Source organism: Dipteris shenzhenensis, chromosome 30 (genome assembly GCF_047967505.1).
Source record: "Dipteris shenzhenensis isolate YYH24624 ecotype China chromosome 30, Dip_SZ_1.0, whole genome shotgun sequence".
Taxonomy (NCBI): domain Eukaryota; kingdom Viridiplantae; phylum Streptophyta; class Polypodiopsida; order Gleicheniales; family Dipteridaceae; genus Dipteris; species Dipteris shenzhenensis.
In genome coordinates this window covers 45,262,320-45,287,636 of record NC_141625.1, presented here as the reverse complement: position 1 = coordinate 45,287,636, position 25,317 = coordinate 45,262,320, and the positions used below count along the sequence as shown (strand labels likewise).

The window sequence follows — 25,317 nt, the reverse complement described above, 5'->3', positions numbered from 1 at the left end:
GGGCCGAATGGTTACCGTAGGTGAGTTGCTCTATTTTACTCCATGGTTCTATCGTGTGGTCGGTGGCCTATTTCGTGACCAACCCCCAGTCGACCGTTTTGGGCGGACTGGGTCGGTCACCCAATTGGGTTCAACCGACTATGACTAGTGGCTATATAAGAGCAAGCGTGTGAAGCCCATTTTATCACTGGCTACAGCAACCCTGATTCCTTAGCATCCAGCCTCCGTCCTCTACTGTTTCGAAGCTTTTTTCACAGGAGTGCATGGTTGGGAGGCAGCGCCATCTATTGTATCAGTTCTATAGTAATCAAATTTTTGATTATCCTTACTATCTGCTTTTCTCTCTTGCATACGAGATCCTGTTATCTGTTGAGCACAGACGTTATATTGTTTTCTTAAATATGTGCACACATGCTCACCTGTATGTATGATATGAGATAGAAATGAAGATATATATATATATATATATATTAGAGAGAGAGAGAGAGAGTGCTCATCACAATGAGGACTCTCTCTCTCTCTCTCTCTCTCTCTCTTTGTATATATATATATATACCTCTATGTATATGCACATATATATACATTTGTATATGACATATGTGCACACATGGAGGCTTGGAGAGTGGAGGAGGTGGAAAGACAAGAGGCAGCTCTGGGAGGAAGGAAGAGATAGAAGGTCAATAGAATGGAGGAGATGGAAGTTTAGCTTTGGGAAGGAGATGGAAGGTCAATGGAAGGTCAATGGAAGGTCAATGGAATGAAAAGAGGAGATAAAGCCATTGGTTAAGACTTAGCCAAAATTTCAAAAACCAATCCAAGTATGCAAGGTGAATTGATTAGCAATTTAAGAATCGATTAATGCAAGGAGCTTCTCTCTCTCTCTCTCTCTATCTATCTATATATATATATATATATATATATATCTTGCAACAACGTGCAGGTTGCATACTAGTCTTATATTATGGAAGGCACAACTTCTCCATCGAGGGAGAGCCTCCAAGTGCCACGTGTCATGCGGTTGAGAGTGAGGAGGAGGTTTGTAGGAGCGGGGTGGAAGGAGAGGAGCATAGGAGTCTGCCATGTGTCGTAAGGAGTTAGAAGGCATGCTGCAAGACCTGCACTCCACTGACGGATTGCGAAAAAAGAGGTGCCATCACTACCATGTGGTGTGCCATTTTAAAGTTCTTTTTGCCTGCCAAGACATTATCTCTCGGGAGGGAGGCAGAAGAGTGAAAGAAATAAGATAATAAGGGGGATACGTAAAGAGGACAAGGAGTAGGACAGTTGGAGGTGGCTATTAGAGATAAGGGAAAATGATGTTCTTCTGTTTTGAACCTCATCAATTTTGGGCACTAGAATGGCTTTGTTTTTAAAGTAGTTGGTAGATGTTTAGTTTATAAGTTTAGGATATTCATATCAATCAAAGCATAACGAATTGAGGACGTAGTTGAAGGGATAGCGACTATCTTTCCTTTCAAGAGCGCTATCCAAATCCTTGTCCCTATTAACTAGGTCCAAGAAAGGTTTCTTAGTTTAAATTATTCATGCTATTGGTGAAGTGTCATGCAATCTAAATACATCATGCTGAAGTCCTTGGCCCATCACAATAACAATTCTCCCTCAATTCTCTCATTATATAGTAAATTGAGGAGGAAAGAGAACATGACAATGCAATGAAAGTTGAAAAACCACACCAAGTACTTTTTTAAATGTGGTGGTCTAAAATCCATCTATTAGAAGTACTTCTAGGAAAAGTTCACACTCATCAATAAAGGGATATCTTAGAAGCAGAGTCTCAAGTGACATTATGACACCCAAGAAACAACCAGCCGTATTAAGCACTCAAGAGAAAGAGCAAATAGAGGATACGTCAAAGCAAGGAAACTCAAAAGAAAAGCCCCATCATGCAATCAAGAGGAATAGTTTTTAAAAAGTGGTGGTCTGAAGTACTTCTAGAAAAAGGTCACAATCATTAACAAAGAGATGCATATGAGGAAGAGAGGATTTAAAAGAACATCACTTGGGTTTAGAGGAGGAGAGGTACAAGGTGATTCTAAGAACAAGGAGAAGAAATAAGACCACTCAAGCAACCTTTTTTACACCAAATATAGAGAAACATAGAAATGAGGTATAGTCTTTGTTCATTAACTGAATTTTTAGCCTCATCATCGAACTAAATTTATCAAATCATTGTAAAAGAATCTACTTTTGATTGTTCTATGATTCATATCGCAAGTCTGGGAGACAACATATATGTTTTAAACATAATTATCGAAACCATTACATAAGCATTTTATTGAGCAAGGACCTAATGCCATGATTGTTTCTTAGTTCTAGTGACAAAAGTTAGAGTCAAAAGTAGAGCTAGTGTATAGTAATGATGAATGCAATATATTGGATAATGTTCTTGGCCTAAATTTGCAATGGCGAAAAGCTCTTGTCAATAAGAGCATTTTTTATAATAAGTAAGATAGCTTGTATATAATAAATAAGTCCAATTCGATGCGAGTTCTTTATAGCTCATTCATGACAATGTACTAATTAAATAAACTTTAGTGTCTCTATCCTTTCATTAGTAAGTATATCTTTTAATATTAATAGCCAGATAGAAGTCAATCTTTTTTCTCTTCCACCCGCATCTTTTGAAACTAATACTTAAGCACATCTCACATGCTTTTGTCTCCTCCAAGTGCATTTTAAGTAAATAGAATTCATATGCTCTATCTCTTCATTAGCACCTTTTTTGATTGTCCTACTAATAATTAATTAGATGCAAGACAATCACTTTGTTCTTGATGATCACATATTTTAGTAACAAGAGTTAGATAGAAGTCAATTGTTTGGTCTCTTCCAAGTACATATTTTGGCATTAATAGTTGATTCAAGGTCATATATTTGTCTCCTCAGTAGTAACTTTTCTTAATGAGTTCATGAAATCTCAGATGGTGTGTCTCTTAAAGCATGAAGCATGAATTTTAAAGCTTCTTTAACATATAGTATTTTGGTTAACATCATGCTATCAATATAAAATCTTTTATAGTGATTGATGCTGATTGATGCACTATCTATCAATCAATCTACAAAACTCAAAAACCTTATCATAATCTAGAGCAGTCTTGTCTCCTTTTGCCACTCGCTTCTCCTCTTATCACCTCTAGAATGGACATCTTTACAATAATGTATAAAGCAAAGCAAGGTATCACAAATAGAGGTTGGCACTAGTAATCTAGTATGAGAAAGACGAGTTTATCATGCAAAAGTAATAGGATAAAGTGCTCTAAATAATGGAAGGTTGTAGGTGTTGAGAGTTGTGATGCCATGAGCATATGTAGAGCAAAGGTATGAGCAAAGGACAAGCTGCCACATGGCATGGAGGAGATATCCCACATGTGAGCAAGCAAATGGATGTAAGTACCCTCACCTATAAAAGGGAGGTTCATTTGAAGTAATATCAATCAAGCACTTTGCACTATCTCAAGATTCTCTTTATGAGTCCAAGCTAATCTATCTTGGAACCTAATTGACTTGAGCTACATGTCATGAGCACTCTCTTCATCATGTTTCCACATAGGTTCCATCCACCTTAGAGTGCTCCATAGATCCTGAGGCACGCATGTTTTGTCATGGTATCAGAGCGTAGGTTTAGCTCTCCTAGTTTAGCTCATTAGTAGTTCACTAGGATTGCTTCCATTCCTAGTTTAGTTGTAGGCATGTCTTAGGAGCTCATGTTTTTCTCCTAGGTTAGTTTTAGTTTTAGATTAAGAACAAATTTCCGTCCCTTGAGAGAGAAAATCTCCGTCCATCCATTTCATGAGAGATTCATTGAGAGCAAGAGAGTCCCTTGAGTAGTTTCTTTGTGAGGATCCATGTGAGGAGAGATTTGAAAGGTTTGAGAGAGAGAGATCTATAGGGAGCGACGCCACGAGCTGCATGAGCAGCAAATCTGAAGCAGCACCTACGACTCTCTACAGGCTGCACGATTACGGATACGCCTCAATAGCATGGTCAGCCAGTCACTCCAAGCTCCCTAGCCTTCCATCGAGAGAAACGTACTTCAAGTGCCTTCATCAACAAAGTCACTCTAGAGAGCAGCAACTCCCCAATGACAAAGGACGACCTCCTGCAAAGACCTCTCTAACAAAAAGGCGGCTACACAACTGGCTCCTACGACCCGGGAAGGATTAGCCGAGCTCCATCGACGCCCATGCTTCATCTCACAGCAGAGGCACCTCAGCCAAAGCTTCCAACGGCCTTCTCCATCAAAGTGGCGCTCCAACTTACGGCCAAATAGCCTCTGCATAGTATCAAGCCTTCCGCTCCCACAACCGATAGCCCTCCTGCATCAGCCTTCTACAAGGCACCACGACTCCTCTGTAGCCCCGAGCGGCTCCCTTCTACAAGCCCCAGCAACGTCCGTTGACTTCTTCCCATAGCTCCAAAGCTCACGGTGGCTCTACAACGACGCAGCGGGCTAGCTCCAACACTCAAGCTTCTGCCTCCAGCCAGGCTCTTTGTATGAACAAGGACCTCACAGCCAACGAGCCTTCTTTAAAAGACACGAGCCCATGCTTTGACTCCTAATCTCCATGGACAGCAACGGCCTCTCGCGAAACGGCAGACAGCACTCTTGGCAGCTCCTTGCACAACGTTTGAAGCTCCAGCCCGACTCTGCACGAATGCTTATCAACAGCCTTCTCATGCGGCCTCCAGCATGGCTCCTACGACAGCGGCCAGCGCCCACACCTCCGTCATGACCCTCTCGTCGCGTCGCCAGTTGCAAGAAGCTTCAAAGCTTCCTCATGTTCTAAGGTCCTAACCTTAGGACACGTGGCAGCCTAAGGTAGAGACATGTGGTAGATAAGCCACTCAATTTGGGTTAGTCTACAAAGGGCCACGTGGCAGATAAAGTGGTCAAAGCTAACTGTGGTTAGGTTCAGCTACTTGGATTAGTTGAACTATGGTAAAGTTAGTGTAAACCTTGGGTTTAACCAAGTTGGGTTCAAAGGTCATCACAGTGCCACCTAGGCACAGAGTCCCTTGCTAAGCACAGTTTGAATTCTGCATGTGAACAACCTGTGCCACATCATCAAAGGCTCTCTTCTTCACAAAAGCTTCAACAAGCCGTAACTTACAATCCAGGAGGAATTTGGACATGCTCCAAAAAGGAAAAGTGATCGTCTTTTCAAGCTCTACGCGCCTGTCATGTCAGAATCATTGTATGCAATTAGACTATGCAATTAGACACTGCCAATATTGAAAGAAATCAATTGGTAAGACCTTTGCAACAAATGGAAAAGCAAAGCATGAATGCACACATCATTGTCATAAGCATGCCAAAAGCACAAGTGCATGAGATGACCATAGTGGAAAGCATGGCATCCACACAGAAAGCATTAAGGCACATGGAAGAACAAAGCATCATGCAGGTAGCTACACCAAACAAAGAAGCAAACGAGTCGTCATCAAGCCATGAGCCAAAAGGTGACATCAATGGAATGTATTGAAAACAAAAACCTTGCCAACCTTGCCTATATTTTGTAAATCAAGCCTGACCACCTGAGAGTAGCTATGAAAGCACCCAGGGGAGGTATTGACATGTAAACCACACTTGACCACCTTAATAGCAATGCATGTACTAAGGGGAGGTGATGGAATGTAACTCACATCTGACCACCTTGCAGTAGCCAAAGGATTATGGCACCAAGGGGAGGTGTTGAGAGTTGTGGTGCCATGAGCACATGTAGAGCAAAGGTATGAGCAAAGGACAAGCTGCCACATGGCATGGAGGAGATATCCCACATGTGAGCAAGCAAATGGATGTAAGTACCCTCACCTATAAAAGGGAGGTTCATTTGAAGTAATATCAATCAAGCACTTTGCACTATCTCAAGATTCTCTTTATGAGTCCAAGCTAATCTATCTTGGAACCTAATTGATTTGAGCTACATGTCATGAGCACTCTCTTCATCATGTTTCCACATAGGTTCCATCCACCTTAGAGTGCTCCATAGATCCTGAGGCACGCATGTTTTGTCAGTAGGGAAGAGGTTAACATCTTGAGTGCAAATAAGGCTAAGCTATATCCTCTCTTGAATGCCATTAGAATTACAAGCACTCATTTTGATCCATATTCTAAAGATGTTATATTATGCATCAAAGATGGATCTGGCATCAAGCATCAAACACCTAAATATAAAAATTTATAGGCAAATAAAAACTTCACCATTTTGGTGATAATCCAACCAAGGAATACATGTTAGATAGTGGATTATATCTCCCTTATAGTGCAAAAATCCATAACTCTAGTGCAAGCTATTGTTTTCAAGCACGATCCTTGCTTGCATTGCATAATTTATTGTGCCCAATCCTCCTCTCTCTCATCTTGCAACTGCTTCATTTTTAGGCCTTTTTATGGTCCTATGAAATATCTTTTCGCATTTTCCTCCAACTCGATATGCACCATTTGAAGTAAAATTGATCAAGATGTTTCTAGGATACAAGTCTGTATGGAGCCATTGCACCTAATGCAAGTGTGCTAGTCCAGCCAAGAGAGCATGGATTAAATGGTGCACATTGGCATAAAAGAAGTTGATTCCCTATACTACATCTCCTCCTTTGATTGCATCCTCTAGCTTGCCTTTTCACCTGCTCTACCTCATCTCTACTCCTCCCTTCAAGTGCAGATCAATGTTCCTTCATTAAATGGTAGGTTGAGGAAAATTTGAGAAAGCTTCCCACCATTGAAGGATGGGATGATGGTCCAAGGGGCTTACTCTCGAGTAGTAGTAATAACTTGGATGAGGACTACTTCATAACATGATAGAAAGCACATTAAAGCATATGAGGACTGCTTCAAAGCATGAGGACTGCTTTCAAAAGATGATAGAAAGCACATAAAAACGCATGAGGATTGCCTTAAAGCACATCAAACTCAACTTAAAATCACATGAGGACTACTTCAAAGCATAATAGAAAGCAATAGGATGCTAAAAGCACAAATACGCATGAAAGGCTAGTTTAAAAGCACGTATAAGCACATAAGAACTTTTTGAAACCATAGTCGAAAGCATATATAAGCATAGAAGATTCTCTAAAAGCACATATAACACAAGAAGAGGGTAGCCTATTAGATAGACCCAATAGATAGTCTTATATGCTTCAAATCCAATATTTCGAATGAATGCAGATCTCTTTCTCTATGAAAAATGTCGCAAAAGTAAATTTCTTACGTGTCGAGATTGTTGTTGTAGCTTTTGTGCATTAGCTCCCTGCACCTTCCCCTAAACATTAATCTTGACTTCTCCCAACTCTCAACAATGAGGGTCTTCTTGTCAAATCATGGGAATTCAAATTTATGCAAAGCCCATATTGCATCCCATCATTCCATTTATGATGCACGGACATCATTATCTTGCAACACATGGTTTCGCAAGACCTGCGTGTCTAGACATTGATAATGAGGGATTCAATCTAATCAATGTATTAAACTCCCATTTCACAATGTTTTGTCAAGCCCATGGGTTTGGCATCTACTTCTAGCAACCTCTTTCTTCAAATTATGCAACCTATTTGTGCTCTCTATTGTGGCCTCCATCTTTCTCATGCATGCTACTTATCTACTCTAGCAGTTGCTCTCAAAGTACCTGGTTAACTCTTTGTTAACTCAACATGCTTGTGCTTGGAGCTAGTGTAACCTCTCTCTCTCTCTCTCTCTCTCTCTCTCTCACACACACACACACACACACACACATCCATTAGAGGCATCAAAAGATGTCAACACACACACACACACACACACACACACACACACATCCTTAATTTTGATTTCAATAACAATGGTATATTGCAATATGACATAAGGATGTTGTGGTCTGTGGATCTATAGGGCTACAAGCCATTGAGTATCATTCTCAAATTGAAGAACGAAAGTATGTGGGATCTCTTTCTTTGATATTAGGAAGCTAACTCTTTCATAAGAAAATGCCAACTTTTCCATTTGTTGACCTCCAATTAATTATGTCTCATCCATCTTAATAATAAATATCATTCTTCCATTGCATTCTACAAAGCATCACGCGAATATGTTTGACCTTATCTTCAATAAAAATCTTGTAAAACCTTACTGTTGCTTTTTGCATTCTTTATTCTTCTCATGTAGTGGAAGCACAATATTTGAAAGAGGATCTTTAGGATAGATATTGTTGTGACACCAAATATCCAAGCACTATGAGCCCTAATGCTCTAACCTTTGAAGATGCTCCATCATTGTGCACCTCTTTTCAATCAAGTTGTGTAAAGATGCATATGTGGCATATACTTTTGGTTGTTCTGAGCGCTAACCATCCATGTTGTAAACAATAAACTTTGTCACCAACCTACTCAACAGAAGATCTTGAATCCTTTGTTGGACCTTGATAGCCTAGTTGATTTTTTGGCCTAGTCATTATTGCTAAGATTTTGTAGATCAACTCTAAGCAAGTTGTAAATTGGCAATTCCATCGTTAAAATCATGAGAAATATGAATCCTAGCTTTCATAACCATCACATGCACCCATGGGATGGTGTGCAATGGTAAGGGATTCTCCTCGTAATGGGCAAGCCTCCTCTATGCAATGATATGTGTAGAAAAAGAACCTGAACAATGTATGTATAATAACCAAAGAATAGCCTCGACAATGCCGCATCAAACATGGAGATGGGACGGAGGGGAGTTGGGGCAAGGCAAGAAGGTGCAAGCAAGATCTACTTGGCAATGTTGGAGACTGGGAATGGATGTGAATGCCAATACCTCACTCTTCTTACCCTAGTGTCCCTCAAAACCAAAGTGCAAGGAATGTGAGCAACTTTTGACATCAAAGTATGACGCAAGCACTTCCTTCACATACCTCAACCAATCTACGCAATGAATGAGAGCATTAGTATTGAGGTTAGAAAAGAAGTGGAATGATAAGGCCATTGTATGAGTAATGGAAAGAGCCTCAATTTGGGCATTGAAATTACTCCTATGGACAAATTAACCAATGTAAGGGGAGATCTATTGAATTATAGTTACAAAGAGGTAAAACACTAACCAACATCAAGGCGTATGTATTGATTTTGCATTAGAAAGAGAAATTTAGGCTATATAAAAGGAAATGCTATGGATAGTGAAATGGGAAAGCTATGGGAAATCAAGCAAACCATAAGACATGCAATGGTTGATGGAAGATACGGATTACAATGGGATGTAGGTAGACACTAGACTAAATTGGTGGGAGGCAAGAAGACAACTTGCACCTGCACAAGGGTCACACTTTGAGACTGAGCTCTTAGAGGCTTTTGTAATTGCAACTAGGAGCCGAGCAAGGAGCAAGGATGATAGGCTTGGGGTAGCACTGGATTGACTTATGTGCAACCATGTTATGCACCTATGAATGCTCATCGATCTTGAGATGAATGTTTTGTTTTAGGCTCCATATAGTCCCAATTTTAATAATTTTGTCAAACTTTTGGATTTATGTTCACCTTTGATCAACCATAGATGTTACCTTTTTTCTTTTAATGTACATATAGTCTAAGGCAAAAGGGCTAGCCTTATAAGATGAGACGACCTTACTTGTTGCTTGAGGATTTTCATTTGATACACAAGATCAATAGCTCAACAAAATTGTGTCTCATCAATAATTAATTCTATGCTTTAACAAGGCTGAGTTTTAACAGATTCATGATTCCCCAAAGGACTCTCTTTCAATGGAGGGACACCATGATTTGTATTCCTTGTGGTGCATCGTTAACTCAATAATATATTTTTCATACCACGCAAGAGTTTACGTAAATACTCGCCATATCTCCTGTGGGGTCTCACTTCCCTGATACTATAATTCTTTGACCTACAAATATTAGGAATATGAGTGCTATTGTGAATTTTTGTGTACCATGCAACGGTTTATGTACTCTGAACTTATTACTCACCAAACCTTGTTTGGGGTCACTTGATCCTATAATGCTTTAAATCTTCTTGAGGAAGAAGGTAACTTTTTGACTAAATTTTTCCAAAAGCATGCAAAGTCTTCACACCTTAAATAACTTTGGTCTTTCTTCTCAAATGGGGAGGAGTGCAAATTAATGAAAACATGATACAACTTCAAAACAATGAAAGAGGTAGTCAGCATTCTTTGCAAAAGTTCTTCTGAAAATAATAATATTTCAGCACAATATCAGCTCCATCAAGGTTGTTACTGTAAAAAAATAACTGTTTCAAGTTATCGTTAGTAATGGATGGTTTATTCGCCATGAAAACATTACCCGCTTTATTGATGGGCACTGTGAAGAACCAGAACCTTAGAAATTATGAGGGAGCTATTGCATTATCATGGTTAGGCATGCTTAGTGGTTAACTGCAGAAAAGCATCATGCTTGGTTTTAGAAAGATCGAAACATATGCAGTGAGTTGTGCCATGCAGATTACAACTGGGAAAGTCTAAACTGGAAGCCAAGATAATGTTTCAAAAACTGCCATCAAGGGAAGTACTAGCAGGAAGTATTTTTCATGTATATGGAAGCTCTCTCCCACAGTGATTCCTGAGTTGGCAACTCATGGGTGCTTTAGAGAAAGCCAATATGAAGAAAATGTTCATGAGCCCATTAGAGGAAGTCCTTAGCAAGAGCAAGAAATAAAAAGCTGAATGTCTACAACTGAGCACTATTGAATAATGCCATATAATGATCATCCCCAATTCACCTTATATCTCTATCCTCGTCGATACATTGATCTTCGCATGCTCTGGCAAGACAAGACTTCCATGTGTGAAATATTCTTCTAGCATTTCTCTCTTACTTCATATACAAGACTGATAGACTTGCTCTCATCATCATTCAATATGCATGGATGGTAAGCAAAACATGCGGGAAGCAAATCTTTCCTTATTACTAAATGTTCAAATCTAGGTTAAAAAATCACAATACTTATCTGCTCATAATAACAGCTGAATATTGGACTGGATGCAGAAGCTCATACAAATTACAGATTCCATGATGACAATCTTCAGTATATCTAAACAGCAGCAAAACAAAACTTGTTTTGACAACAATACTTTTCACAGGCTTCAGCTCCTTGCTAGAGGTGTACACTATGCTGGTTCCAGGTCTATCTTTATGACAGCATAAGAAAGAACCAAAGTTTCAGGATTGCAATAATAGATAACACCAATACAAATTTCATTCTAGAAACAAGACACCCAAAAAAAAGGAACAACATAAAAGCCATTCTGGAAACAGTAGACAGCAAGCAAAAGCGAATTAAAAACTTTCTATCAAGAATAAATGTAAAAAATTCATTTACACAGGCAACATTAATGGCAGCCACATGTTCGGTAAATGAGTCGCTATGAGAGGGACAGCCCTGGTCCTATTCCTGTTTGTTTCTTCATGTACTCGTCTGAAAGGCGCATTTGCATGACCATCTTCTGATCTTCAACAAGAGAACGGCCTGCTTCTATTAAATCTCCAACTGTTTGCTGAAGTCAAGAGAAGCAACAAATTATAACTCTCTCTCTCTCTCTCTCTCTCTCTCTCTCTCTCTCTCTCATGATAGTCAAGACTATACAGCCAAGCAGCCCCCTCCAAATCTTATATAAAGGACAACCCATTGAGACAGTGCACTCATTCAAATACTTGGGTATTGAAATCCCCGCCAATAATAGATGGAACAGCTGTGTGCAACGGAGACTTGATGCAGGATGGGCAAAATACTTCCAATTTGAAAATGAGTGCAACAATAGCAATACGAGAAGGTGGCAAGTACGAAATATGATCTTTGGGGCATATGTGATACAGACAGTACTCTACGGAGTAGAGGTATGGGGTGGGAGTATATCTCCATCAACGTGGAATGAGATAGAGAAAATGCAAAAGTCTTTCATTAGGAGGCACCTGGGCATCAAGGCTACTACACCATACTCTTTGTTACTCCTAGAGACAGGATGTATACCCATAGAGCTACATGCTCTGAAGAGAGTACTCAGATACATCACAAAGGTCAAGTGCATGGATAATGAAAGGCTACCAAAGAGAGCATGGAATGAAAGTCAGAAGCTTCAAAAGACAAACAAGGGCAAGATTTTGACATCCGGATGGGCACAGGACCTAAAAAAATGGTTCAAGAAGTGGGAAGTAGAAGAGTATTTAAACTACTCTTCAGAGGAGATTGATGAAGAGGCTTTTCATTATGACCTGCTGAATGCACTACACAGGAAATGGCAAACAGCAGAAAACAAAGATAAATTTGAGTACTATCGCACATATATCAACCCCGAATATTGGTCAATTTATACAGGAAGGGAGACAACAACGCAGAAGTACATATGTACACCTATAGCAGTGCATAAACGGAGGGCTTTAGCCTCACTTCGCACCCGATCACACCAGCTGCGAATAGAAACAGGGGGATGGAAAAAGATGCCAAGGGAGAGTAGAATATGCCAACTATGTGATCAAGGTATGGTTGAAACAGAAGAACACATGGTAATGATATGCCCTCACTATGCACACATTAGGGAAGAGTTCAATCACCTCCTTGAGGGACATAACAAACTGGCTGATTTGCTCCATAAAGGGTCACCTTCAGCTTTAGGAACATTTGTGTATAAGCTCTTCAAGCATAGGAATCCACCTGAATCCTAGAAGGTGGTTTCTCTTTCCACCCTCCCATCTTCGGGAGGAGCTTTCATGTACTTGTGATATTGTATTGCTCAGGTCCCATAGGCCGGTTTTGGTCTTCAGAGGACGATAATATATTCTTCTTCTTCTTCTTCTTCTCTCTCTCTCTCTCTCTTTCTCTCCCCCCCCTACCAGCCCATATACACACACACGCACGCGCGCACACTTTTTTTTTGGGTGAAAACTCAGAATGCTGCACACACACACACACTTTTTTTTTTGTGAAACCACTTTATAATAAGAAACTTTTTACAATGAGAATAGCCTGGAAAACAGACTATTCTGAAAAATCAAAAGCAATTGGAAAACACCTTGAAAGTAGATACATCTAAGTCATTCTCATGACAAGCATCATACAGAGATTGCCATAATGATATTCTAAAAAACTCATATGGTTGAAGCAATGGATTGCCTAAGAAGACCTGATTCCTTTGCTTCCAAATAGTCCAAAACGCCCAAAATCTGACGCAATGAAAAAAGAGAGAATATTGGGATTGTGCTGGAGTCAATCTGCCAAATAACCAAAAAAACTTCCCAAATCGATGACCTGGGAATCTCAAGCGAAGACAGTGGGAAATGCTGTCCAAGAGTGCTTTAGAGTAAGGACAAAACCAAAGAAGACGTGGAACTCTTTGTGCAGAAGTAGAACACCTCAATCAATGAGAATCTGCAATCCCACGTTTGCCCAAAGTGTCTCCCACTAGAAAAACGCCAACCAAACATCTCCAAAGAAACAATCTTTGCTTTAAAGGTAGCTTACTTCTCCATACTACTTTGAGATTTGACTTCCACCATGAAAGAGATTTGTGCAGATGCCAGAGGGTATTCCCATGCTGCGCAATCCATGGAGGAGGCAAAATCAGCCTATAAGTTTGCATAGGGGATTTCCAATTTTTGAGCAAAACCATCTGAGCATTTGAGCAAATTGGATCAGAATGTAGTTTTTTTGTGTCAAAGTTTATGAAAACAATCCAAGTGTATGGACCCCTTTTGTGAATAAAGAGGTCATATTGCTTAATGAAAGAAATGGATATCCTCATTTCTGACTAAACAAGTTTTCTAACTCTTGAAGTTCATGAAATGAGGCCATGATTATGAAACCGTTTTGTAAATGAAGGGTCCATATTGCTCAATAAAAGAAGTGGTTATCCTTGTAAACTAATAAACCACAACAACCAATAACCAAAAAACAAATCTTGAAGTTGCTAGACCCCTTTTTTGATTAAAAGGGATGTATAGTTCACCAAAAAAAAAAGATTACGTTCGACCTTAGCAAAATCCAGCATTCTGCATCTTTGTTACACTAGCTTAATTTTAAATCAAAATATTTTCCACTCATAGTTTTCTAATTATTCTATATTGACAATTTTAATATGTTTCCAACCTACATCACTACAAATGAAGATATGATTTATAACGTAAAAGATACGTTCAAAGTTTTGTGATTGTAAAATCATCCTACAAGGCGTCCCATCACAATTATCACAATTATCAAGTATGAAGTATAGAAATAGCCCAAAGTTTCCATAAGGAGTGATGAAAAAGACTCCAAAACATTATTTTGGTGGTTCAAAATTTCCATGGTAAAACGTATTATTATAATAGTCCTTTCAAATTTTGTTCAACATCATGAAGGTATGCAATCTGCAAAAACCACGCCTTGAGGCATCCAAGATAATGCTGTGAAGATCTCTTTTGGTTAGCTTGGTGACCAAAAATATTATCTTTTCTATCCATAGAAGTAATATGTAAATAATATAGCCCAATTTTAAGTCAAATACACTCACAATATTTTCTATTTTGTTATTTGTTGTATATTCCAATTCCTATGCAAATGAAAATGAAGACATGATTTATCACATAGAAGACATGTTCAAACTTTTGTGATGTAAAATCATCCTTCAAAATGTCCTACCACAATTATCAAGTGGAGAATAATTAGCACACTATCCTTGTGGTTCAAATTACTTATGGAAAAAATGATTTCTTATATCCAATCCAAGGTACAAAAAGAAATGTAACAAATATAGCCAAATTTTAAGTCAATATTTTACACTCATAGTTTGGTATTTTGCTACTAGTTGTGTTGAGTTCATGTTATTTCAAATACCTACATCACTATAAATGAAGACATGATTTATCACATAATAGACATATTGAAAGTTTTGTGATTGCAGAATCATCCTACAAAGCGTCCTGCCAAAATTATCAACAAGTAGAGAAACAAACCAAAAATTTACACAAGGAGAAATGCAAAAGGGTCCAAAAACATTGTTCTTGTGGTTCAAAATCTTCATGGAAAAAAGGATTATTGTAAATATCTTTTCATTTTGTATTCAACATCATGAAGATTCGGTCTTCAAAAAAATACTATTTTTGTGGTTCAAAATCCTCATGGAAAAACCCTTCCATTTTCTGTTGACGATCATGAAAGTACAGTCTCCAAAAACTAAACCTCAAGGCATGCGGGACAATGCCTGGAATATCTCTTTTTTACTCAAGGTGGCTTGGTGAACAAACATATTATTTCTGCTATCCAATCCAAGGTATGAAAGGAAGATGTAATAAATATGTTTGCATGAAATATAGGCATCCAATTTGCATGATCGTCCAATGAAGTCTTCACAATTGCAAGAAGGAAATGAAGAAATGTCAACCTTGTATTCAATACCTTTTCGCATTGACCCTTCTGTAGAAACAATGAACTCAGCATGCTCCATGGCCTTCACGACTGTTGCGTCCTTAACAATGCATTTCATGACCAATGACCTCTGAATTCTATTTTCCATTTCTTTGGAGATTTTGTTTCGCCATCTGATTGCTTTGCTTGTACACTCTTGGAATCATCATCCTCAAAACTCTCTATTGCAAATTTAGTACTAGATTTTGGAGACATGGAGTATCTTTTCTTATTTGCATAACTATACTCAGGGCGGTGACTATCATCCTCACATATATTTGAAGGCATTGACTTTGGCCTTTTCCTTCGTAGAGTCTTGTCATCTCCATCATTGAAACATACTTCAGATACAACACCCATTTCCTTTGCAACATTACTTGTTAGATCAACAACTGTTTTGGCACTAATGTCAGTCCGAGATTTTGAAGATCTTTTTTTAAGGTCTCTAGACTCAGCCCACTTCCGATGAACTGGCCCTTCAAAAAAGATGTGTACCTAGAGCTTTGTAAAATTGCATTTGAGAGGTCACTAATAGAGGCATTGTAGAGACCAACATATTTGACATGGTTCAATCCAGCCCTCCAACTACCATGAATAGACTCTGCTAGATTTGTTCGAGGTATCAAGTACTTCTCGTTATCTAATATACTCTGCAAACCAAGCATTGCAGAGATATTGTAATGGCAAAATTACATTATAAACATGATTTAAAAAAATTCAAGAGAAATACAAAACCAACCTCTATAATGTAGTGGCCCCAATGGGAAATCCTAGCATGCCACCATGCAAACCAAGTTTCAAGCCGTGGCAAATCTGAGTCACTTGCATGGCTTGCATTCTACCATGCCCTTAGGCTTCTCATTTCGACTTCTGCAGCTTGCTCTGTAGAGGCATCCTTCCAGCGTCTACATCGGATTTTAAATTCCTCTTGGCTGCCAACTTTTATACATGCCTTTGCATGGGAATGAAGACTTTGTTCCCAATGGAAAAGGCAAGAACGCTCTTTCCCTTCCATTATATTGTCAGGGCCACCATTGAAAGTGGCACGTACAACTCTCCAGTTGGCTAGGGCCTCATTTGCCATGAACCCTTTGAATTCAGCATGGTCAAACCCTTCTGAAACCATTACTTTGTTGAGAGTATCCCAAAATAGAAGTTGTGCGTGAGTATCTTCCACCTTGAAGTCACAAGTTGCAATTGTTTGCAACTCTTGGATAAAAGGATTATACACATGGCAATCCATGGTAGTCCAATCTTTCATTCGCTTCACAAAATCAAACAACACCCAACAATGACCCAGTTCTCCTCCAGGTCTCATTTTATTTACCAAATCAACCCCTGAACCAGAACCTTGGGTAGACATTTTAAATACATGACACCTGCTAAATGAACTATGTTGCAATTGTCCAGGAAACACTACACTTTGGAAATAATTATATCTACAATGTCTTTTCAAGTATAAAATTCCATCTAGCCCATCTGACACAGGTCGAGAGTCACGTCGACCCTTCTCAATCCATCTTGATAATCTATACACAGACATAAAGTTGGTCAATATTTATTATCAATAACATAATTTAATAAACCAATGCAATGACAAATATTATGGTAATTACCTTCTTTTGTCGAGCAAAGGTTCACATTGTTTTAGCAAATCTTGTAGCTCAACATCCGACATCTTAATCCCATCTTGCACTTTTTTAGACAATAACGTTTCCATAATAATGTCTTGGACAACTATATTTTGTATCCCTTTAGGGCATACAGCACCACCAGCCCTCACCATTTCAAAAACTTTGGTTTTAATGGCATCCTTTGTTCTCCTAGTCAAACCATCTCCAACGGGATGATTATGATGGCGATTGCCAGTATGTCGTCCCGTCACGGTGAATAAAATAAACGCATTGATTGTAATGATTTGAAATAATAAAGACGACAAAATAAATGAATTTTTGTGTGGTAAGGAGTGCTAGCTAATAAAGAGGCAAGGTTAAGTACTTGGGTCAGTCGAGGACATGTGGTAGTCCCTTGCTAGCAAAGGTGTTCTTTATCATGGAAGAGGGATGCCAATTTCTACAAATATCAATCCTACTATTTGAGCTTTGCAAATGTGAAAATAGACCCCATTCGTCGACAAAAGGGGTTTTTTGGCCTTTAATTTTCACGAGAGCCCTTAAGAAAATTAAAGAACGATAGACCCCTTTCGTCGACGAAAGGGGTCTATTGGCCTTTAGTTTTCACGAGAGCCCTTAAGAAAATTAAAGGCCAATAGACTCCTTTCGTCGACGAAAGGGGTCTATTGGCCTTCTATCTGTCCCTCTAGCTCCTCGCTCCCTCCCTCACATCCCTCCCTCCCTCGCTCCCTCCCTCCCTCACCTCCCTCTCTGTCTTGCTTCCTCCCTCACCTCGCCTCCCTCCCTCCCTCGCTCCCTCCCTCGCTCGCCTCCCTCACCTCGCCTCCCTCCCTCGCTCGCCTCCCTCCCTCCCTCTGCCTCGCCTCCCTCCCTCGCCTCTGTATCCTCTCCGTGTCCCTCCCTCCCTTCCTCGCCTCCCTCCTTCCTCCCTCGCCTCCCTCCTTCCTCATGTCGCCTCCGTCCCTCCCTTCCTCACGTCGCCTCCCTCCCTCCCTCACTCGCCTCCCTCCCTTCCTCTGCCTCGCCACCCTCCCTCGCCTCTGTACCCTCTCTGTGTCCCTCCCTTCCTCGCCTCGCTTCTTCCTCCCTTGCCTCACTCCCTCCCTCACCTTGCCTCCCTCCCTCACTCCCTCCCTCCCTCTGCCTCGCTCCCTCCCTCGCTCGCCTCGCCTCCCTCCCTCTGCCTCGCCTCCGTACCCTCTCTGTGTCCCTTCCTCCCTTGCCTCGCTCCTTCCTAACTCACCTCACGCTTTCTCCATCACTGCTTACACCTACCTTTCCGGCCTGCCAATTTCTGCAACGGAATTCATCTACCTTTGCTTCCATTTTGATGCTCGCACGATGTTGTAAGTTCTTCTCACCGATTTCTGCACAGAATTTCTGTCATTGTTTAGATTTTAACCTCGCACCACTTTGTAACACCGATTTCTGTTGGGGGTGGCGAGGTTCGCTAAGAACCAGAGAAGAAATATATTAAGATAGACACAACACAGTATATCCGAGATATTGTACGCTTTTGCGGTTAATAACTTGTTCTTGTATGCTTAATAACTTTTCCTTGTATGCTTTTGTTGTCCAGCTAGTTTCCTCAAACCCCATCATCTCGTCAAGTTCAGCTTCAATTAGCAGCATCACGATCAAGCTTCAGGTATTTTCTATTTTGAAGACTCTTGGGCTTTCTTTGTATGCTATTGAAGTAATGATGGGACTTACTTGACCTTGTAAGTCTATTCTATGCCATGCGATGACTTGTTTTTTTAAATGCATTTTTGTCACATTGGCAAGATGGTAAAAATAAGAACTTCTGAGAGAAGGGGGAGAGGTGGAAGAGGAGAACAAGGAGGCAGGAGAGGTGGAAGGACAAGTAGAAAGAGAAGTTTGCAAGTGGAATCTATACCAAATTTAGAGATTCAAAAAGAGGTTGAAATTGGAGTTGAAGAGGATAAGTAGATGGAAGACTTTGAAGACACTACTATGATTGTGGAGGAATCTTCTAAGAAGAGAAAGAAAGAAGATAAACAACTGGATGAGGAGTTTGAGTAAGAGTTTCCTGCTGCACTTGATATTGGCCAGGGGAAGGATGCTGCACTTGATATCTCTTGCAATCAATCTTGGAAAGATTTCTCCCTTGATCCCATTATGTCGTTGTGTTGTAAACACAAGAGTGAGAGGCCTACGAACTGATATGGATAGCCTAAAGCAAGCTCTAGAGGCAGAAAAATATATTCAACAGAAAGGACAACACTTCCGGATGGTGTTTCACAAGAGGTGACAGATGAAATTGAACAATCATGGGATTCTTGTTGGAGGGATGTAAATGCAGAATTTGAGGCACAGATTGTTGATGATGCTGATTGGTCATTTTTGTCTTGAAAGATGTTTTTTGTGTGGGAGGGGAATCACCGTACTATTGCATGGATGTCTCTAATTGAAGAGAAATTCAAGACATCAAAGGCATGGCATATTCGAGTTTTAGCAAGTTTTATTACCCCAGAGAAAGAAATAGAAATGAAGCTAATAGCTGCTCTTCAAAGGTTCAATATGTAAGTGTGAGTTCTTGCTTATATGTGTTACCTTTTTTCGAGCTTTTAAGGGTTTTGTGAACAATTCTTAATATGTTTGAAGCTATATATTTTTTATTTTTCAGCCTTAATGAAACATCAATTATTAAAACAAATCTCAAGGATTATTTGTACAACACGAAGACAATGTGTTTGTGTGATGAGAATGAGTACTTATCACTTTTTTCTGAGGAAGAAAAAAAGACACTTGAAAAGCATAGGGCAAATGAAAGCAGTAAAGGATCAAGTACTTGGTATCCTTTGACATCTCTGATGCTAGGGAGAATGGTATTTGCAGTAAGTTTCATACCATTTGTCATGGATGTCTTTTGAAGTAGAACTAACTAATTCATTGTACTCATTCATTTCTTTGGAATATATTTTAGCCACTATACAAGCAAGATTATGAGGCAAAGATAAAGGAACTTCCACCAAATTTGAGTGTTGCTGGTATGGAGAAAGCACTTAAAAGTATTCGAAAGGATGTGAATCTCAAGTATGGTCGAAAAATCATCAAGGTATGGTTAATTTAACGATTCTTAACATAAAGTTGATTTTTTAAAGTGTTCAAGTGTTTTTTGAGATTGAGAAAGAACTCATAATATTAAAAAAGGATGTAAATATGATGTTTGTTTAGAAAATGATGAAGGTATGGGATATGCATGAATTGTATGATCAGAAAATACAGTTGAGTGTGACGATTGCATGTATTGTTTATAAGTAGATTCTTTCTATTGTCAAACCAACAAATGGTGAAGATTGGTTTAATATCTTGTGGAGCCTTCCATTTGATGATAAAGCATCCATTGTCACATTGGAAAAGTTGTATACCATCTTCATTGCAAAAGTCTCAAAGGAGACACAACTAGCAACCCTCAGAATATTAGGGTCAGATTCAAATTTGAGAACAAGTTATGGGATGCCAAAAGCTGATAGAGAATTCATAAAGTGGATGGCGAAAGAGGCATGGATGGATCAGTTGCTTTGTGAATCTGAGAGGTTACTCTCTCAAGTCTTGGTTGCTAGTCAACAAGCTAGCCTTGTGCTTCCTCAAGATCCTACGTTGAGAGAGTATTTTGGGGAAATACAAGCAATGAGCAGACTTGAACTTTATGAAGATTTAAAGGATTCAATGACTGTTGCTACAGCTGCAACAGGACAAATGGAGATGAGGAGGGCATCTCGACGATTGGTATTAAGATAAGCAATATATGTTTTTTCCTTCTGTACTAAGACTCTTATTGTATGCAGATTCTTGCAATCCTTAAAAGCTGTTGGTAAGATTGGAAAATTGTTGCCCATATGTCGAGCATGAACAAAAATTCAGAACTTAAAATTCTGTATGTACTCTCCAAACATGATAGAAAAAGAAGGGAAGCAAGTGCCCTCTAAGTGGTCTCTAAGTGGGAGAGAAAGAACTGCCAGTGGTGGCTCGATATGAAAAAAGGATGTTGCATCGAGGAGGAGGTAGAGCTGTACACACAGCATAAAAAGGGAGAGATGGGTTCATCAAGCTCAAATTCAGTCCACGAGGATGATGCAGTCATTGAGGTTCAAAAAACACTTGAGAAGATAACTAAAAAGGACAAGGATTCAAGTATGGAACTAAAGAAGGGTGGTAGGCCACCAAAAAATCCTAGTACTAATAATGGTAAGATCTCTTGATCTTTTTTCAAGCTATTATTTGTTTGTGTAACATATGTTGTTATCACTTTGTGTCTTTACATATGTGGTGTGGATACAGATGTGCAGGTACTGCAGTCTACACCCATTTTGAAAGGATGTAAATGGAAAGATAGGTCTATCCGCTTTTTGTACATTCCATTGACCTCTCTAACTTTGAATCGGAGTGGCACATGTGATGCTTCATATTGCAAGGTTTGGTGCTGTGATTATGTCGAGTTTGGGAAGCAATTGTTTGTCTCAAACTTCACACAAGCCTATATAGACATGAAGGAATACTTTGTGGGTCTTGGAGGTGAAAGAAAAACAAGAAATGGTAAGAGTGTTGCTTGGGCGGTAGATTTTGTCATTCTTGATCTGCCTACACAGCTAGAAGCTCTTGGAGTAGAGGATTCCACATCTCCATCTTGGAATTTATTAGAAGAGGACCATGTAGGCTACTCCTTGCTAGTGGCGGCCACAATTGTTTCAGATTTTGGTTTGAATTCTAGTTATTTGTGCTTCTCATGTTCTCCATTTGGTTAAACGTTATGCTAGGATCAGTAGATTGGAGTTTGCATGTCGAATGTACATGCAATGCTTGGATGCATATTGTGCAATCAAAGTTTGTGATATTGATCATAAGGTGAGACAATTGTCTTACAATGACCTGTTGAAAGAATTTATGCTCTTGTATAATGAAATGGCTTGTACTAAGCATAAGTTTAATTCTTTTCTTGTGTTTAGGTGGATGTTGTGGTTTTATGCCTTCTTCATCGGGCTGGTATGTCTTGTGTTTGTAATCTTGGAAATGCTTCCGTGGTTGGTACCAAATTGGGCATTGCTTTTGGAAGTAGTTTGTTTCATCATTATTTACCAACAAGTGAGCAGACTATAAAACATGGAGAGAGTATTCCATGGAGAGGTGCATTGGAGAAGGCTCCATGCATGATGTTGTACTTCTTGGAGTTGTTGTGTCCACTTTCTGGACATGTGGTGGACTTAGGTGCTGGGACTGGTTCTATGCAAAAAGCATGCTTGCATTTTGGGAGAGCATGCTTATCTATTGATAATGATCCTGACATTTGCAATTCTATATTGCAACCATTTTTGGATGGACAGAAAGGAAAGGGAAATGTGTTAAGCAACTATGGGACTCTAAATGATTCCGAAGATGTGGAAATGGTAGTTAATCTTCTAGATGACTGGTAAGTATGTTACTCTCGTGTTTTATCTTTTTAAACCTATCTGTTGGAGAATATTATTATCAATGAGGCATGCTTGCATTTTGGGAGAGCATGCGTGTTCTATGCAAAAAGCATGCTTGCATTTTGGGAGAGCATGCTTATCTATTGATAATGATCCTGACATTTGCAATTCTATATTGCAACCATTTTTGGATGGACAGAAAGGAAAGGGAAATGTGTTAAGCAACTATGGGACTCTAAATGATTCCGAAGATGTGGAAATGGTAGTTAATCTTCCAGATGACTGGTAAGTATGTTACTCTCGTGTTTTATCTTTTTAAACCTATCTGTTGGAGAATATTATTATCAATGAGGCATTGATATTGATTGATCTATTTTAGCTTTTTGCCTTCTTATGCAGGTGCTATGGCTGAGATGATGTGTAATGACATTGCATTTAATGCCCCCATCAAAGAGAGAAGGCATCATCGCAATATCTATGTGGATGCCATCAATAAAGAAGATTGAGTCTAGTGATTTGACATGAATTTTTCCCTTCAAGCAATTCATTATGCTTGTGATGCCCTAGTATTGAACATGCATAACTTTTGTGGTGTCTTGCACCTATTTCATTTGCTAGAGATGTAGTAATCATATTGAAGAACTATTAGTACATCATGTGAGTACCCATGAATATTAATCTCAATATCACATATTCAATTTTGAGCATGTTGGTTTCATAAAACTTTTTCTATTTGCTAGAGATGTGACAATCATGTCAAATCTTAGTTAAGGTTTGCATGTCAAAACTATGAGTTATGTACAAATGATCATCATGGTGAATTGAATCTTAAAGTATCTCCTTGATGCAACTAATAAACGTTTCGGCATAGATGCATGCAAATTTGCACCCTAAATTCTTCACCATGTGACTTGCAATCATTTCATCGATAAATCACTATCTATCATGATAGTATGAATGATGGATGATATAGGTGGAGGGTGTTGAAATGAAGTAGACATGAAAAGTAGTTTTGTGAATAAAGGAATCTTTTAAGCCCTAAATACTATTGGAAAGAAATGTAATTAAATGTATATAGCATCTTTGTGGGGTAGTTTTATGACTAAAGGGTGTGTGATGTTATGATAAAATTGTCTACGAAATCACAATATAGGCCATGCTCAGAAAAATGTACTCAGACCAAGATGCTCAGAGAAAAGATGTACCCGTTTGCATAGAAGAAATGGCTTGCAAAGAAATGGGATGTAATCCATGATTATAGGGCATGAGCTGCCAATTCTAAAGTCTGATGGAGCCATCATAAGGTGGAATTGGTATGCATCATAGACCAATATGAAGGAAAATAAGCATCTTGTTGCAACGTTCACACACACATACATTTTTTGGTGAAAACTTTGAATACTTTATATTACAAGGTAGCTATCCCAAAACTGTGAAGCTGAAAAAGTACATCAAGAGAAAATGACCGTGTAGGACAAACATACATCATAGTCTATGTAGTGAGTTTGCAAACGATCAAAGAGTGATTGTTGCAAAGAGTGACGAAAGAAAACAAAAGGAGAAAAACTAGGATCACCAAAGACTTTGTGGTTCCTATCTTTCTAGAGAGTCCAGAGTGCCCAGTAGCAAACCCACGTAAAGAAGAACTCAAAATTCGGCCTTCGAGGATATATCCCAAAAAGCCAGAAAAGCTTTCGAAAAGAAGGCTGAGGAAATCTCAATCGTAATCTCCTCCGAAGGATGCCAAAGAAGTCCCGTGTCTTGGGGCGGTGCCAAAAAATATGAGAGACAGACTTCCTTGGAGCCAAACACCTGCGACAAATAGCCGGAGCAATACATCTACATGAAAAAAGTTATCTAGATGGAAAAACCGCCAACAGAACACGCCATAAAAAGACCTGTTGTCGCTAAGAGGGATCTTGGAGTGCCAAATTTAATTCAATCTTTTCCTCCACTAATTGACTCGGCGATGCAAATACCAAATCTGATTAGCCCTATCTAACGCCCAAGGTGGAGACAACATAACTATATATAAAGATGACATTGTAATATGAGACAGCTTCAAAGGATGAATGGGCGAGTATGCTAGAAGAAGAGTCCAATCCTGAAGCCTATCTTGAAGTTCTAAAGGCAATATTGGCTGAAAAGATTGAAGCATCCAAGAAATGACCTGCCATATAGGACGATAATGCCTCCCTAAGCCAGATTTTCCAGCAGCCAAAGGAAAGGATAGAAGAGTGCCATCATCATGAATGACATCTGCCATAGAGGAGATCCCTTTCGAATTAAGAAAGTGTGAGCGTATGGGCTCCTGTAAAGCCAACGGTGGAGAAAAAACCTGTGACCAGTGGATGCTCTCAACTCTCAAAGAGTTACCCTACAAGGAGTCACGACATGCCAAGCCAAATACGAGAGAATACGTTTTCAATCCAAAAAAATTTAAATAAGAGGGCAATCTTTGCCCTTGCCTTCAATATTGCCCAACAGAAAATCCCACTAAGTAGGTTGCCAGCCAAAAGCAGTAGTACTAATTTGAAGAAGCAAGAAGCGCATCATAGCAGCCCAAGGGTGATCACCTTGTAGGAACTATAGCATCGTTTTCCCTTTATGAGCTAGAATGTGCACATGAATATTGAGAATATTCAACCCCCCATGTAATTTTGGTGAACATAATTGCTGAACTGGAAGCAAGCGCAAGCTTTTCCTGACACGCTTCGAGCGCCAGAAAATTTCCATGATGGTGGACATAAGGGATGTAAGATCGCCTTTGGTAAAAAAGATCAATGGCAGATAAAATTGAATGTAGGCCACCAAAACAGATTGAACAATTTGAGCCGGACATGCAAAGGCCAAGTAGCTAACTTCCAATATTCCA

At 39.3% G+C, this 25,317-nt stretch overlaps 1 protein-coding gene across 1 annotated transcript in view; it reads right to left on the bottom strand.

Moving 5' to 3' along the window:
• Window positions 1–11,203: 11,203 nt before the first annotated feature.
• The window catches only part of LOC147882206 (P-loop containing nucleoside triphosphate hydrolases superfamily protein), a 128,026-nt gene continuing 113,912 nt past the window's right edge, over window positions 11,204–25,317 (bottom strand). The window contains exon 12 of the mRNA XM_087401582.1: window positions 11,204–11,495. Coding sequence (XP_087257708.1) covers window positions 11,364–11,495 — 132 coding nt within the window. The 3' untranslated portion in view covers window positions 11,204–11,363. The remainder of the gene's footprint in view (window positions 11,496–25,317) is intronic.